Source organism: Ahaetulla prasina, chromosome 2, assembly GCF_028640845.1.
Source record: "Ahaetulla prasina isolate Xishuangbanna chromosome 2, ASM2864084v1, whole genome shotgun sequence".
Classification (NCBI taxonomy): Eukaryota; Metazoa; Chordata; class Lepidosauria; order Squamata; family Colubridae; genus Ahaetulla; species Ahaetulla prasina.
Window position 1 is genome coordinate 20,486,902 of NC_080540.1, and position 15,109 is coordinate 20,502,010.

At 43.5% G+C, this 15,109-nt stretch overlaps 1 protein-coding gene across 4 annotated transcripts; it reads left to right on the forward strand.

Moving 5' to 3' along the window:
• The first annotated feature begins 256 nt into the window (after positions 1-256).
• On the forward strand, positions 257-13,622 carry LOC131190296 (uncharacterized). Of its 4 annotated transcripts, none has more exons than XM_058167556.1 (5): positions 257-437; positions 3,943-4,016; positions 9,321-9,353; positions 9,936-10,604; positions 11,112-13,622. In XM_058167556.1, the coding sequence occupies exons 2-5, from the start codon at positions 3,983-3,985 to the stop codon at positions 11,651-11,653; spliced, it is 1,278 nt and encodes a 425-aa protein (XP_058023539.1). In that variant the 5' UTR covers positions 257-437; positions 3,943-3,982; the 3' UTR covers positions 11,654-13,622. The 4 variants fall into 4 exon arrangements, with proteins under 4 accessions (XP_058023539.1, XP_058023540.1, XP_058023541.1 ...); XM_058167557.1 differs by having other exon boundaries at positions 262-410; XM_058167558.1 differs by lacking the exon at positions 257-437 and adding an exon at positions 490-1,228.
• The last annotated feature ends 1,487 nt before the right edge of the window (positions 13,623-15,109 follow it).

Below are 15,109 nucleotides of genomic sequence, written 5' to 3' on the forward strand. Positions count from 1 at the left end.
CTCAAATTTTAATATTCATCCAATCAGATTCGGAACCTGCTTAGCTTCCAAGCCCAGTCAAGACCTTATACGCACACACCGCCTTTCCCTAATCGGCCTTCTTCTCCCGTCTTTGCGCAGCGGAGTGTCTTCCTGGCCGCCACCCCTAGGGGGCTCTGCACCTAGGAAAGCGGCGGTTTTCTCCCCACCGCTCCCCCCCCCACTCCCTCTCCGCTCTCTCGCCTCCTCTCGCTTCCTTTGTTCCGAAGCTTCCATCCCCGACTACATCCGGTCTCCGCAGCTGGTCGGCCACCATATTGGGGTTGCTCGCCGCCCGTCAGGCCTCGGCGCCACTTCTCCTTGCGGCCGCCCGACGAGGCGACTGGCCGGGGCCCCGGATCCCGCTCCGATCGGCTCCTCATCGGTCCCCGGTTAGGCGGAGGAGATCGCGAACGAGGGTTGGTCTTCCGTTGGGGTCCCAGACCCGCCGCTCTCCCCCCCCTCGAAACGGCAGGGCAGGGGGACGGTTGGGGGTGGGGGCAGGTCAGGGCTGCGGTGCGGGAGTGGAGGCCGGCCGGCCGAGTTCAGAGGAGGGGAGTCGGGCTCGGAGGCCCCGGCGGGGCTGGAGGGCGGGCAGAGCAGCCAGGCGGGTCAGAAGAGATGGGATCCCCCCCACTTCTTCCCCTTCTCCAGACCCCCTGCCCGGCTGCTCACCCACAAGGCGGGGAGAATGGTGGCTTTACTGCCCAGGAGAGCCGGCCGGGTCTGGGAATTGGGGGAAGGGAAGGGAAGGTGCTGGGGAGTGGGGGTTGTCTTGGCTGCCTCCCCCCACGGTGGGCTGCCCGCTTTCGTGGCCGCCACCCCTCACTTCCTTCTTTTTGGGGAGGCTTTCCCGGCCGTCTCTCCTTCCCCTTCCCGGTGGCCAGGGGAGAGGTGGGCCGCCGGGGGGCGGGCGATGAGTCATCCTAGCCGCGGCGATCCTCTTCCCGCCTTGGCATCGCGGTTCGAACCAGCGAAGACGCTTGAGAACGACCGTCGCTTCCCTGGTTTGGGGGCTCAAGAAGCGAAAGAGGCCGGCGATGCAAAATGCTTGCCTCCCCCCCCCCCGCCTCCCAGTGATAAAGCGAACGAGCCGTTTGACATCTGGAAAGGACGGCTTAGTTAGCCATTCCGCCAACCGCCTGCCTGCCTGCCTGCCTACCCTATAAACATAAAAAAAGTATAAACATAATTTGGATACATGAAAAGAGTAAGTCAAAAGGAATATTAGGACGGGGAGGGTAGGCACGCAGGTGCACTTATGCATGCCTCTTAGAGACCTCTTAGGAATGGGGTGAGGTCAACAGTAGACAGTTTAAGCTTAAAGTTTTGGGGGTTTGGGGAAGTAACCACAGTCTGGGAGTGCATTCCAGGCATTGACCACTCTGTTGCTGAAGTCATATTTTCTGCAGTCGAACTTGGAGCGGTTTACCTTGAGTTTGTATCTATTATTTGCTTGCATATTGTTGTGGTTGAAGCTGAAGTAGTCATTGACAGGTAGGACATTGTGGTAGATAATTTTATGTACTATGCTCAGACTGAAGTCGGCGTAGTTCTAAGTTGTCTAAGCCCAAAATTTGGAGTCTGGTGGCATAAAGTATTTTATTGCAAGCAGAGGAGTGGAGGACTCTTCTTGTGAAATCTCTCTGGACTCTCTGTATTGGACTACAGTTCCCCTGATTGCGCTTTCAGGGTTAGCTGGGCTTGGTTAGCTGGGCTTATGTGAGTCTCTGAAGGGAAGCCAAGTTGGGGCAAGCCGCCGTAAGGTGGCCTGGAGTAGAAACCGCTTGATCAAGGCGGAACTAGAGAGAGGAGTAGTAATCTGCTGAGATGGAACAAAGGCAATGCAGAAAGTACAAATGAGAAAGGCAATATTATCAGCACTCATTTCGAAAGCAATAATAGATCATAATCTCGCAGTAGTGAGTTGAGTCCAAAAGTGTATATTTTTGAATCCAAGTTCAGATTGTCCCCAAACTCCTTCCTACAATGGAAGTTAAGTTTAGAATTCCATGAAATGGAAAGGCAGAGAATAAAAATCTAGTAGAGAGGATCGAGAATGAGAAGTAGTTATAGTTTTGAGTGACTGTCATATGAGTTCCAATCAGCGATAAAGAGGAACAGTGAGCAGTAAACTTAGATATTTGCAGTCTGACGGGCAGGATTTCACAGAGGAAATGAGAGGTGGTGTTCTGCATTATTGGCTGATGAATGGTAATTTTTGTAAATTGTATATTGCGAATGTAAGATACTTTTGTGCCTAAATCCATGCAATGATCCATGTAATAAATACATCCATGTAATAAATCCATGTAATTACGAAAGACACCTTTTGTCTAACTAGAATAGGCAATAGTTTTCCTTTGGCTCTTTTCATGTTGTGCTAAATTGAGAGATTAAAAACTCTACATTTTGCTCACATCTTGGTAACTACATCCATGTGTTTATTTAGTTTTGTTAGCAACACAAGTGAAATAGGTGGTCATTGCCTTTTCTCAAGATTTTTTTCCTATTTCTCAGTATAGTATCTGGTCCTGTATTTTCTCTCATCCAAGTCTAGGAAGGTCTGACCCGCATTAACCTTTTGAGAAATTGAAAGAGCCTGCTGCTGCCATCTGCTTACGAGAATTATAGGAATTGGTCATGGTCGACATATTTTTATTACTTTGTTGTAGGGCCTCTCAAAATAATAGTTGGAAGGGACTTTGGAGGTCTTCTAGTCCAACTCCTTGCTCAAGCAGGAAACTCTATAACATTTCAGACAAATACTTGTCCAATCCCTTCTTAAAACCTCCCGTGTTGGAGCACCCTCAACTTCCAAAGGCAAGCCATTCCACTTGTTTAACAGTTAGATCTTAACTGTCAGAAAATTTCTCCTTAATTCTAGGTTGCTGCTCTCCTTGATTAGTTTCCACTCAGTGCTTCTTGTCCTGCCATCAGGTGCTTTGGAGAATAGCTTGACTCCCTCTTCTTTGTGGCAGCCCCTGAGATATTGTAATACTGTATCATATCACTCCCTAGTTCTTCTCATTAAACTAAGGTAAAGGTAAAGGTTGCCGACTCTAGGGGGCGGTGCTCATTTCCATTTCAAAGCCGAAGAGCCAGCACTGTCCGAAGACGTCTCCGTGGTCATGTGGCCAGCATGACTAGACACAAAAGGCGCACGGAACGCTGTTACCTTCCCACCAAAGATGGTCCCTATTTTTTCTACTTGCATTTTTACGTGCTTTTGAAACTGCTAGGTTGGCAGAAGCTGGGACAAGTAACAGGAGCTCACCCTGTTACACAGCAGCACTAGGGATTCGAACCGCTGAGCTGCCGACCTTTCGATCAACAAGCTCAACATCCTAGCCCCTGAGCCACCGTGTCCCTCATTAAACTAGGCATACCCAATTCCTGCAACTGGTTTCATACATTTTAGCCTCCACTCCTTTCAATGTTTCCCTTGAAGTACATTGAACATAGTTTACATTTTGTTTTGTAACTGTTCTATCATTCTACTGATCATTTGCAGGTTAAGTAAGTTTTGGGTGCTTAAAAGGATTTAGTAGTCAACATTTCCACATGTGTTGGTAACCACAGAAAGAGCCCAGGTTTTGTAAGGGCCAGTTGGGATACCAGTACAGTGGTCATTGGTGTTTAATTAGTTTGTAGGTACAGCGTTAACAGACAGCCACTCCGCTGGCAATCATGACCCAGTGTCGGTTGCAGCCCAGTCATGCCCTATGCTCATGGGGCGTATCCCCAAGTGAGCTGTGTGGTTTTTGAGGCATCATTCACGTAGCACGGTGTTGTCTGCTTTTGCATTTGAATCAAAGGGTGTGAGTTCCTCTTCATGTTGAAGCTTGATTAATTTGTCTGCTAGGTTCCATGGCTGCATTAGTGGCTAGGGCATTGGGGGTTAACTGACTTTCTCTTTTCCAGGGGCTGAACTCATCTTGAGGCCTTAGCAGTGAGTGAGATCATGGAGGAAAACGGAGAAGATGTGGCTTCCCTGGGTAAGGATCTCTTCTTTATCATTTGTATTATCATCGTAATTTTGAATGCTGTTTAAGAAATTGTTATAGTCCTGGTTGTGAAACCCCCATTGTGGCCAAATTACCCCTTCCTTTTAAAATAATTGTAAGAACTAAAGTTGACACAGATGCAGTGAGTGTAGCATTCACAATGCTGGGTGTTCTTTTTATGGGTCCTTTGAGCTCTTTTAAGTTAAAAAGGAGCACATTCTCATTTCATTCAATAATGTATCGCAAAAATTGGGAACTGGAAAATATGCCTGGGAGGGAAAAACAAATAGTGTGAAAACTGTGTTTGTGAATAAGTTATTGAACAATATTTAATTACAAACTCAATATGAGCCAGCAGTAAGATGTGGCTGCAAAATTAGGAGATAGGTTTAAGCTGCTTCAGTGGGAATATACAAGAATTTGGGATGGAAGATCCAGAGGGGCTGAGAACATGAAGTCTGGTGTTGTTTCCTTCTCCAAGTAATTTTGTCTTAATTACTCTAGGTATAAGTTGATTTAGTAAGCTTTCAAGATCCTGCTACCATATTATTCGGAGTATAAGACACACCTTTTTCCCCCAAAAGAGGGTGACAATCTGGGTGAATGTAGCCCCGCCCAGCTTTTCAAACAGATTTCAGAAAAAGCACCAGAAAAGAAGCTTCAGAAAAGAAGCTCCCAAACAGAGCTTCAAAGTCTTTTTTTCTGAAGCTGTTTTGGAGGCTTTCAGAGGCAGAAAAGAGTTTTTTCTGAAACAGAGTTTCAGAAGTTTCAGAGGCAGAAAAAAAAGCCCCCAAAAAGCAAGGCACAGAGCTCACAACCAAGGAACCTGTTGCTAAATTTCACCTCTGGGAACAGCTAATTGGGGGTATTCTGGGAGGCCAATCCACCTGCCAATCAGATTTTTTCTTATTTTCCTCCCCAAAATCTAAGGTGCATTTTATGCTCCGGTGCGCGTTGTACTCTGAAATATACGATACTTTATTAGCAGTGAAAGTGTTTCAAGAGAGCTAAGTAGTTCTTGTTTCCTGAATGAGCCAGCTCAAGGATTAGACAGAAGTAAAAATTCCACTGTTGTATTGGGTTGGTTGAATCCATTTTAAACATTATGTATAGTTCTGGGCAATCCAGTTTAAAAACAATGAAGCTTTTAGATAATTTCAACACATGAAAGTTGTTTGAGGGATGCGTGGGGAGACAAGACTCCTCAAGGGGGAAAAAAAGCCATATGAACAGATTGTTATGCAATCTGTTTAGAGTTCTTAAAGATCCCGTCAGCCTCTGCAGCTGCACAAGATTAATACAGTTCCAGAATTACAGTTTTTAGATAATCTGTAACGGTCCATTGGATGTCTTAAATTAGACCAGAGGTCAGTTTTTGTTGTATTAACATTGTTGCCCTAGCCTGGAAAAGTAATCCTGATTTGGGAAATCATTGTTTTGCTGAGAATTTTGCATAGAGCTGCAATTAAGAACAAAAAAAATATCCAAGATGTCATCCCCTTAATATTTCTAGATAGTTGAGCAATTGCTTGCTATTATATATTGATTATTATATGATCAATAATTATATAATTATTGATTATATATATATATATATATATATATATATATATATGTAGGTCTTTGGTTGTTCGTGTTTTCTCCCGTGTAAAATTGGAAGTGTCTTGGCGACGTTTCGACGAAGTCTCATTCGTCATCTTCAGGCTTCAGCTTCGTGCTTCTGGGAGCAATGTGTGATCGCAACTGTTTCTTCCTTTTAACTGCTAGTGGGGGTTTGAACTGATTGGATGGGAGCTTGGCTGTGCTCTGATTGGATGGGGGGGTTTTGTGCTCTGATTGGCTGGGGGGGTGTCCTGTTTGGGTAGGGGCTTGGTTGTGCTCAGATTAGTCTGAGTTGCAGGGGGATTTGAGCTGGTGAGCTGCATTGCTGTTGTTTGGCTTCGTGGTCGTGCTACATCTTCATAGTGGGTGTCAGTCTGTTGCATGTATGGATTGGAGGGGTTTGAAATGGCTAATGTTGCAGCTGCGGTCTGGCTTCTGGTCCTTGGTCGTGCTTCATGATCAGTGTGGGTTTGGGTCTGCTTTCTGGGTGGATGTGCGGTGGTGATATCCTGTGTGGACCTCGTGAGTGTGGGTCTGGTGTCATTCCTCGTGTTAGGGACTCGTTTGTCAATAATAACGGGTCCCTAACACGAGGAATGACACCAGACCCACACTCACGAGGTCCACACAGGATGTCACCACCACACATCCACCCAGAAAGCAGACCCAAACCCACACTGATCATGAAGCACGACCAAGGACCAGAAGCCAGACCGCAGCTGCAACATTAGCCACTTCAAACCCCTCCAATCCATACATTCAGCAGACTGACACCCACTATGAAGATGTAGCACGACCACGAACACAAGCCAAACAACAGCAATGCAGCTCACCAGCTCAAATCCCCCTGCAACTCAGACTAATCTGAGCACAACCAAGCCCCTACCCAAACAGGACACATCCCCAGCCAATCAGAGCACAACCCCCCCCATCCAATCAGAGCACAGCCAACCTCCCACCCAATCAGTTCAAACCCCCACTAGCAGTTAAAAGGAAGAAACAGCTGCGATCACACATTGCTCCCAGAAGCACGAAGCTGAAGCCTGAAGATGACGAATGAGACTTCGTCGAAACGTCGCCAAGACACTTCCAATTTTACGCGGGAGAAAACCCGAATAACCAAAGACCTACATATATATATATATGTGTGTGTGTGTATATATATGCATACATACATACATACATACATACATACATACATACATACATACACGCGGTGGCTCAGTGGCTAAGACGCTTGTCAATCGAAAGTTCGGCAGTTCAGCGGTTCGAATCCCTAGTGCCACATAACAGAGTGAGCTCCCGTTACTTGTCCCAGCTTCTGCCAACCTAGCAGTTCAAAAGCATGTAAAAAAAAGAGTAGAAAAATAGGGACCACCTTTGGTGGGAAGGTAACAGCCTTCCGTGCGCCTTTGCCATTTAATCATGCCAGCCACATGACCACAGAGACGTCTTCAGACAGTGCTGGCTCTGCGGCTTTGAAATGGAGATGAGCACACTACCCCCTAGAGTCGGGAACGACTAGCACATATGTGCAAGGGGAACCTTTACCTTTATATATTGATCCCTGTGATTCATGTTGTGCCAACCTTCAGATAACATTGGCATCCTTTCTAGTTGCAGTGGAGATTATGCTTACTTGATATTGAGAGCAGGGCAAGTTGCTTGTCTATGTGATTTCAAGGACTGTTTTAGTCCAGAGGTTACATAATGATTGAATCATTTATTCAGTTAAAATAACTGAAAGGTAGAGATGGTTTTGAAATAATAGTCTATCTCCCAGTACTCTCGCTTGGGCCCGGGGTTTTGCGTACAGTTTCTTGCCCCAAATTTATCATTTCGGTGGGCGTCTGGTTCCGATTCCATTCTTTGATTATTCAGAGATGAACTTTCAGCCTTGATTTGCCTTGGCTATTAGTTGACTGGAGTAGAGACTGAGAAGATGGTTTCAAGGACAGCAAAGACAGCCATTGCTGTGGAATTCTGAGTCTTTTCTGTTGTGTCTAAGACTCTGAATTCTCTCCTGTAAACAGAATACAGTATCGAATTAGAAATCTGAGTGAGAGGCTGGCTTGGGAAACTCAACCAAATCAAAATGTCTATGGACTTACCGTATTAGGAAAATCTGAAAGAAGCCCCATAGAATGCGGTAACCTTGATTCAGTTTGTCAAAACCTGGCCAACTTATTGAAGTAGTTTCGAAATGAAAGTGTCTTCAGAAAGCCATTATCCTGCTTAAGTATAAAAACCCCAGTGGGAGTGGCTGGGCTTTAGGTCATTCTAAAGGGGAGTCTCAACCATGTGAAAGAAATAAAACAGCCTGTTTTCAAGATGAAAAGGCCAGGAAGGTTTGACCTCTGCTCCTTGGCTATTATGGTACCCATCTTCCACATCCCTGCCAGGTTTTTGCAGTGCCTGCAAAAAATATTTTCCCTGCAAAGAAAAAAATAAAAATAATAAAACAGAGGTATTTGAGGGAAGAGAGGATTATGTCCTTATTACCAACATTTTAAAAGTAACTCACTGAAGGGATAAGTCTTTATAAGTAGGTAAGTGGCATCCATTTCAGACAAAGCGGCAATTAGAGAACCACACTGAGAAGGATGGGTTTTTTTAAGGCAGGTCCTGGGATGATGATGATCATGGCTTTTTTCATTTTGATCCCTCTTATTCTTCTCAGCCCCTTGGCTTTCTTATCTCTGAATGCCTCTCCGGGCAAGTGAGATTTATCTCAGTGTCTTGGCTGAAGGTCCAGCTGGATGGTTTTTAGTTTTGCTCCAAGTGGGGAAATTGTAGATCTTGTATTCTTGAGGAAGTTCAGGCTAAAACATGGGAGCTACTGGCTGTAAAGAGGCACATTTCTTCTTTCATTATCTGATATTTTCCTGCAGTGTGTTTTTAGCTTTATTTAAGCCCTGATCCTTTTTTTGTGCAGTCTTGACAAAGGGATAGTGATGATAGCAGCTGGGGAGGAAAATGGGTGTACAGGTAGATCTTGAATTACAGTCACAGTTGGGACCACAATTTTGGTTGCTAAGCATTGTGGTCATTGAGTGAGTCATCATGGGACACGGCCTGATTTTATAACCATTTTTATCCTGGCCATCGAGTAAGTCATTGCAGCTCTTAAGCAAATCACGTAGTCAGTAAGTGAACCATGGAGCAAAGATTGCAAATTGTCACCATCTTAAATGCAAGCAAATTGCCAAGTGCCCAAATTGTGTAACTGAGGGGTGGTGTGACAGGTGTAACTTTGAATCGTGAGGTCCTAAGTCACTTTTTCCAAGGCTGTCGAACCGTTGTTAAAAACAGGCTGCTGTAAAAATCAAGGACTACCTGCAGAGAGATTGTCTGTAGGAGGCAGGCAGCTAGGCCCATAAAAGTACTTTTTTTTTAAAGAAAAGAAAACTAGTATATTTATATCAATCATTTGTGGCACAAGGGAAATGAAACCTACATAGTCATAATATTACCCTATCTGTATCTGGGGGCTAGCATGCAAAGTAGTTTCAATCTAGCTTCAGAATCTGATTTTCATCTGATTTTTTTTTAAAGCCAAGTTTCAATTCTCATGGTTTAATGGGTACAGAAATTCAGCTTTATTATTTTTTTTCCATGAATGCACTCCTCTTGCAGTGAAGACATCTGAAAATGACTGCCTCTAATTTTGTCTATTTTTCTTTTCTCCTTGAGCGGCCTACATTTCAACAGATGGCAGCTACACAGGTGAGTAATTGTTGTTTTGCATGTCAATCCATGAAACTAAATCAGCCGTGTCTATAAATCTGCTCTGAAACCTTGTGATTGGAATATATTATGCAATGATGTATTTTCTTAAATATATATTTTTGGTCAGGGGCTAGGCTAGTGAAGGTTAAGGAGGGATGGAACTTTAACCCTGCTTCACATATTACGCTAGACACGCGCATTGCACCATTGTCGGCTCTTTTTTTTTTCCATATGCAGACCCCCGAGTCATTTTCTTGCGGTCACACATGCTTTTTTTGCAGGCCAACTTGTGGGAACAAAGATGCGAGATGCGTGTCTCTCGTAACATTTGTGTGAGATGCAGTGTCTCAGTGGGGGGGAATTTGCCAGCATAACCATAGAGTGCATTGTAGAGAGTGTCCCATCTGTCTCTATCCGCACTCTATCATTAGGAGCTTCTTTGTTGCACCCTCCCCACTAGCACTCCTGTTACTGCACCCAAATCAATTGAAACGTTTCCTGCTACCATTGTAAAATTCCCTGCTGCCAATAGCACCGTGTCATCTCTGGAGCACACCATGTTGTCTGATACCCTTCTAGAGACCGTGCCCATGCCGAATCACGGCACACTGACGGCTTCCTCGCAGGGCTCTTCCTCTGCCACTAAATCAAGGCGCCAGCCTGTTTGGACTGACGAGGAGACCCGGGCCTTCATCCAGGTGTGGGGTGATGACGCGGTGCAGAGTGCCCTGGCATCAAACTATCGCACAGTTGCACAGTTCCAGTGGATAGCGGATGAAATGCGAGCCCGGGGTTACAACAGGGATTGGGAGCAATGCCGCGAACGTGCAAAGGTCCTTCGACGGGGCTTCAAAGAGATAGTGGATGGGAACAGCAACGCTGGCCACGGACGCCGCGTGTGGCCTTATTTCGAAGAACTTAATCGATTTCTTTGCATCAAGCAAAATCTGGTCGTTCCACGGCTTTCAGGGAGCAACCCGAGGCCTCCTGTGGACCGCCGGCGTCGTGAGCACAGAGAAGCGCAAGATGCCCCCTATGAGCCATCCCCAGTAGGCAAGAGCGACAAAGGGACTTTTGAAGAGCCAGACGGGGACTGTCTGTTGTTGCCCGAACCGGGATCTCAGCAGAGCGAAGCCAACATGGAAAACCAAGCGGCGTCTCCAGCAGCAAATTCTGATATTTCCATGGATGGTAGCATTGGTCCTGGCACTCCCACCGATCCTTTGCCATCCAATGACTCAGTTACTGGTGAGTTTTGCTTGGATTTGCCGTGTGTCTTTAAACGGGTTTTGTATAATGTGTTGTTTCAGCCCTCTGGATTTCTAAACGCCTTCTTTTCAGTTTGTTTGGCTACAAAGGCAGGTGACTTAATGTCGTATTTGAAATATCATCAGATAAATGTCAGACTTCCTAAGAGAGACTTGAGTAAAACTGCATCATTCAGGGCAGCAGCGTGTGCATTCTCTGCCTAACTCTTCCTCCTACAGACAACAGAACATGATTGCACTAAGCAAATGTTGATATGCAACGGTACAATTTCAATAATAATACTTTTGTGTTCCAGTTTCTCACTCTTCCTTTCACATAAACGGGACAACCTTGGTATAAAACCTGGATTTCTTAGGGCAAAGGATATTCTTTTGTAAGCATACCCGCTAACACTGATGTTTGCCTCCACAATGCCCCATCTCTCTCTCTCTCTTTCTCTCTCTCTTTCTTCTAATTAAACACTCTTTTTGATCTTTGTTCCTGCAGCGCCAAATCTGCGCCCTCGGCCCCTGACTGCTGCAGAGAGGATGCGTAATCTTCGTTGCCGGCAAAGAAAGAGAAGGGGGGATACTTTGAAAGAGCTGATGGAAGTCACTTCCCAGGCTACCAGTGAACTAGTCCGGACATTGTCCGACCTCACACATAAAGAGGTGGCTTCTTTTGAGCGAGCTTACAAGGAGGATCTCGCGGCCCGGAAGGACGAGATGGAGCAGAGCGCTGAGGACATTGGAAGGCTTGTAAGCGCTTTGGAATCAAGCGATCAAACTCTAAAGGAGCAACTAAGCAGCCAGACTAGTGTACTGCAGGGCATCTTGGAGGTTATGAAAGACATTCGGGGTAGAACATCGTACAGTCCTCCGTATCCATCACAGTATTACGATTTCCCAGGCCCTAGCATGATTCACACAAGTGGTACTTCCACAAATGGGCAAGAGATGCCATGCTCCTCCCCTTCCAGCCTTCCCTTTCCTTCCCAGCAGTCTGCCACCAGCAATGGAGATGTCTCTCCCAGGAAGCGGATGAAATGAAGCCATCAGGCACAACGGCATTGCTGATTTAGCGTCCTGGTGGAAACCAATTCTCCAGTTCTTTGTTCCTATTAGGACACATATATTGCTTTCCTTACTGCCTTTTTTCTTGCATAGTTAGAACATGTTCTCATCCCCTTAACGTGTGTCTCCCCACAGCGCTAACGTTGTGGAAACAGCCGCCAGCAAATGTACATCTAGATTTATTATTACTTTTTTTTAGCGTACCTATGTTAGTTTTCCTTCCATCTTGTTTCCAAAGGAATGCAGTGTTTGATGTACAAGTATAATTTTTTTTTAAAAAAATACACACTTAAAACACATTACCAGGTACCTGTAAGAAGGTAATATTTGAAAAGTAATAAAAACTGCACTGTTGTTCCAAGTTGTTCAACATGTGTTTGATGGGAGAGTTTTCAGGCTTTTTAGGGTTGCTAGGCTGGGTCAAATTGGTGTGGTCTTGATTCAGCTTTCTATCTTTGAAAAATGGCTGCCCAATTTCCACAGAAAGCTTCATATGACAAGGATGGCAAACCTTTTGGGCTCGATGTGTCAAAAATTGAATAAAATGCCTAAATTCTGCTGGTGGTTCACGCACATACACATGGACAAAAGAAAAATAATTATTTACATAACCCTTTTTTTTTAAGTGCAGTCCAACCATATATTATATACAGGTAGTCTTTGACTTAACAACCATTCGTTTAGTGACCTGTTGAAGTTATGACACTGAAAACCGCGACACCAATCTGCACACTTAAAAGTGTTGCAGGATCCCTAAGGACACATGATCGAAATTAGGGTGCTTGGTCACTATCATGTATTTTATAGCAGTAGCACTGATATACTGACCCACAGTGTTTCGCAGGATTCTTTGGGCAGTATACAATGTCTGCATATTTCCCCCAATAATCTGGGCCCTCATTTTACTGACTTCAGAAGGCTGAGTCAACCTCGAGCCCATCAGCATCAAACTCCAGGCTGTGGACAGAGTTAGTCTGCAATACTGCATTCTAATCACTGCATCACCAGGGCTCCTTTATGACAATTGTAACATCCCAGGATCATTTGATTATCGTTTGCAATCTTACCAACTGTCTTCTGACAAAGTCAATGGGCGAAGCTCGATTCACTTAAAGTCCTCATGATTAACTTAACAACTGGTGATTTGCTTAACAACCACTGCAAAAAAAGTGGCAAGATTGGGTGGGACACATTTAACCCCCACCTTATCAACAAATTCTGGTCTTAATATGGTCATGAGTTGAGAACTAATCATATGATAACAAGGAACAACAAATAATTACAAAAATAAAATCCATGTAAAATAATGAAAAAACTTAAAAAAGAGAAAATTATACATGCCCTGATAATTGGGCTTAGAATAGTGCACTAAAAATTACTTTTATTAGTAATTTTGATTGGAAATGAAAAAAATACCAGATACACATTTAATTTGATTAACATCAGTGAATGAATTTTGTTGCTGAGTTCTAAAGGTAGTCTGAAATTGAAGGTAGATATTTTGTGCAGTGCAAATGCAAGCAAGCAGCACTAACTTCCTATCATTCAGTTTCTTTAGTCTGTTTTGATGTTTAATGCCAAGATTAATGCCCCGCCAAGGTATGTAAAGGAAAAATTGTGAGTTACAGTAAAGTCATTGCTAGATTTTTAAAAGCACTGAAAGTTTCTGGCATTCAATTCCAAGCCTTCAAAATGCTTTGTTCGTAGTGTCAATCTTTATTCCTGAAGATGTTTTTTCCCCTCTAGATACTCAAGATCTCAAGTTGACATACACCTGAGTCCAGATGCTAATCTGGAATTCTGCTTACTGGGGCTCTGATCGTTCAATTTGTAGCCATTGAAAATCATTTCATTCTATCATACTATAGATTACTCCATCCTGAAAATTTAATTATTTCAATTGTCTGTTCTAAAGTTCGGAATTGATTAAATCTTCTACCCAGTCTGATCAATTATTTAATTTAAAATGTGCGGGTACCGGTACCTTATATGCAACTATTTCATTTCATTTAGCAGAGCCAATCAAACCGTGAAATGTTATTTATCGGTAATCGTCGAAAATAGTTAAAGGTTTTAATCCCCACATCACATTTGAAGTTTAGTTTCAAAGGCTTTTATGTGCCCAGTGATGATTTGTTTCAAAATGTTCTTTTTGCATTCCACATTCTGCTTATTACTGTTTCATAACACAATAAGCAGAATAATTTGCCATTTCTCTTAATAGCGCCATACTTCTCAATCTATTTATTTTGAAAGCTTCGACCATTTTCTTTATCACTCCATCCTGATTATATTTTGAGGTTTCCCCCATAACAGGACTAGGACATCAAAAGAAAAAAAATGTTCATATTACAAATCATGAATTTCACAGGAAATGAGAAATATTAAGGTGGTCAAAACTCCGGCACTTGGCACGTAGCTTTGCCAAGGATGCAGGCTTGTTCTATGGAAGATTCTCCTTTGTCGTCCAAAGAAACAAAGCAGGAAAACTTAAAAGTGATTGTGATTGAGCTCCACCAAAACCAGCCTTCAAAAAAATATATTTTCAGGCTGTAACTACTTAGAATGTGTTTTTTAACCTTGTGCTCTTTCAAACTGGTTATTTTAGGTGGACCTGTATGTTGTATATCTAAAAAGCTAAATATAAAGAATATTTGTGATGCGGGAATGACCATATATTGTTTTCAGAATGAGGAAGTTGACGTGTCAAAAGATACATTTTTTTCCCTTGGCTGTCCCTTTTTTCAGTCTCATATGCTTTGTAAGGTCAGTCTGGTCACCGTTCCCTATGTTGGGGTACTTGCATCTCATTTTACAGAATTTTAAAAATGGTATTTTTCAGTTAACCATAGAATTCTTAAGGAAAGTATGTTAAAACTGCTGTGATATATACAGTGCATATTGAATTGTTGCAGAATATCTGTTTCTCTAAAAGTAACAGAGGGCACGGCTGAATCCACGTGATTATTAAAAGAGTGCCAGCCATTTAACTATGGTTGATCTCATTTGCAATTAAACATTTAAAAGCATAATGGTTTGTAAACAGCTTGTAAACAGAGCAAGTGCCTCGGAGCGCGTTTCTGAATTTATTCATTATTGTGAATAAATTCATTATTTATTAATGTTTGAAATGATTAGTTCAAAAGTGCGGATAGTCCTCGACTTATGACCACAATTAGGCCCAAAATTTCCATTGCTAAGTGAGACTGTGCTTATCAGATGGTTGCAAAAGATGATTACATGACCCTGGAACACTGCAACCACCATAAATACCGGGCAGTTGCAAGAGTCCAAATTTTAATCACATGACTGCGGGGATGCTGCAACAGTAGTAAGTTTGAAAAAACGATTGTGTCACTTTTCAGGGCCCTTGTAACTTAGGTCACTATGTGAATGGTTGAAAGTCGAGGACTATCTGTATTCACTGTTGTT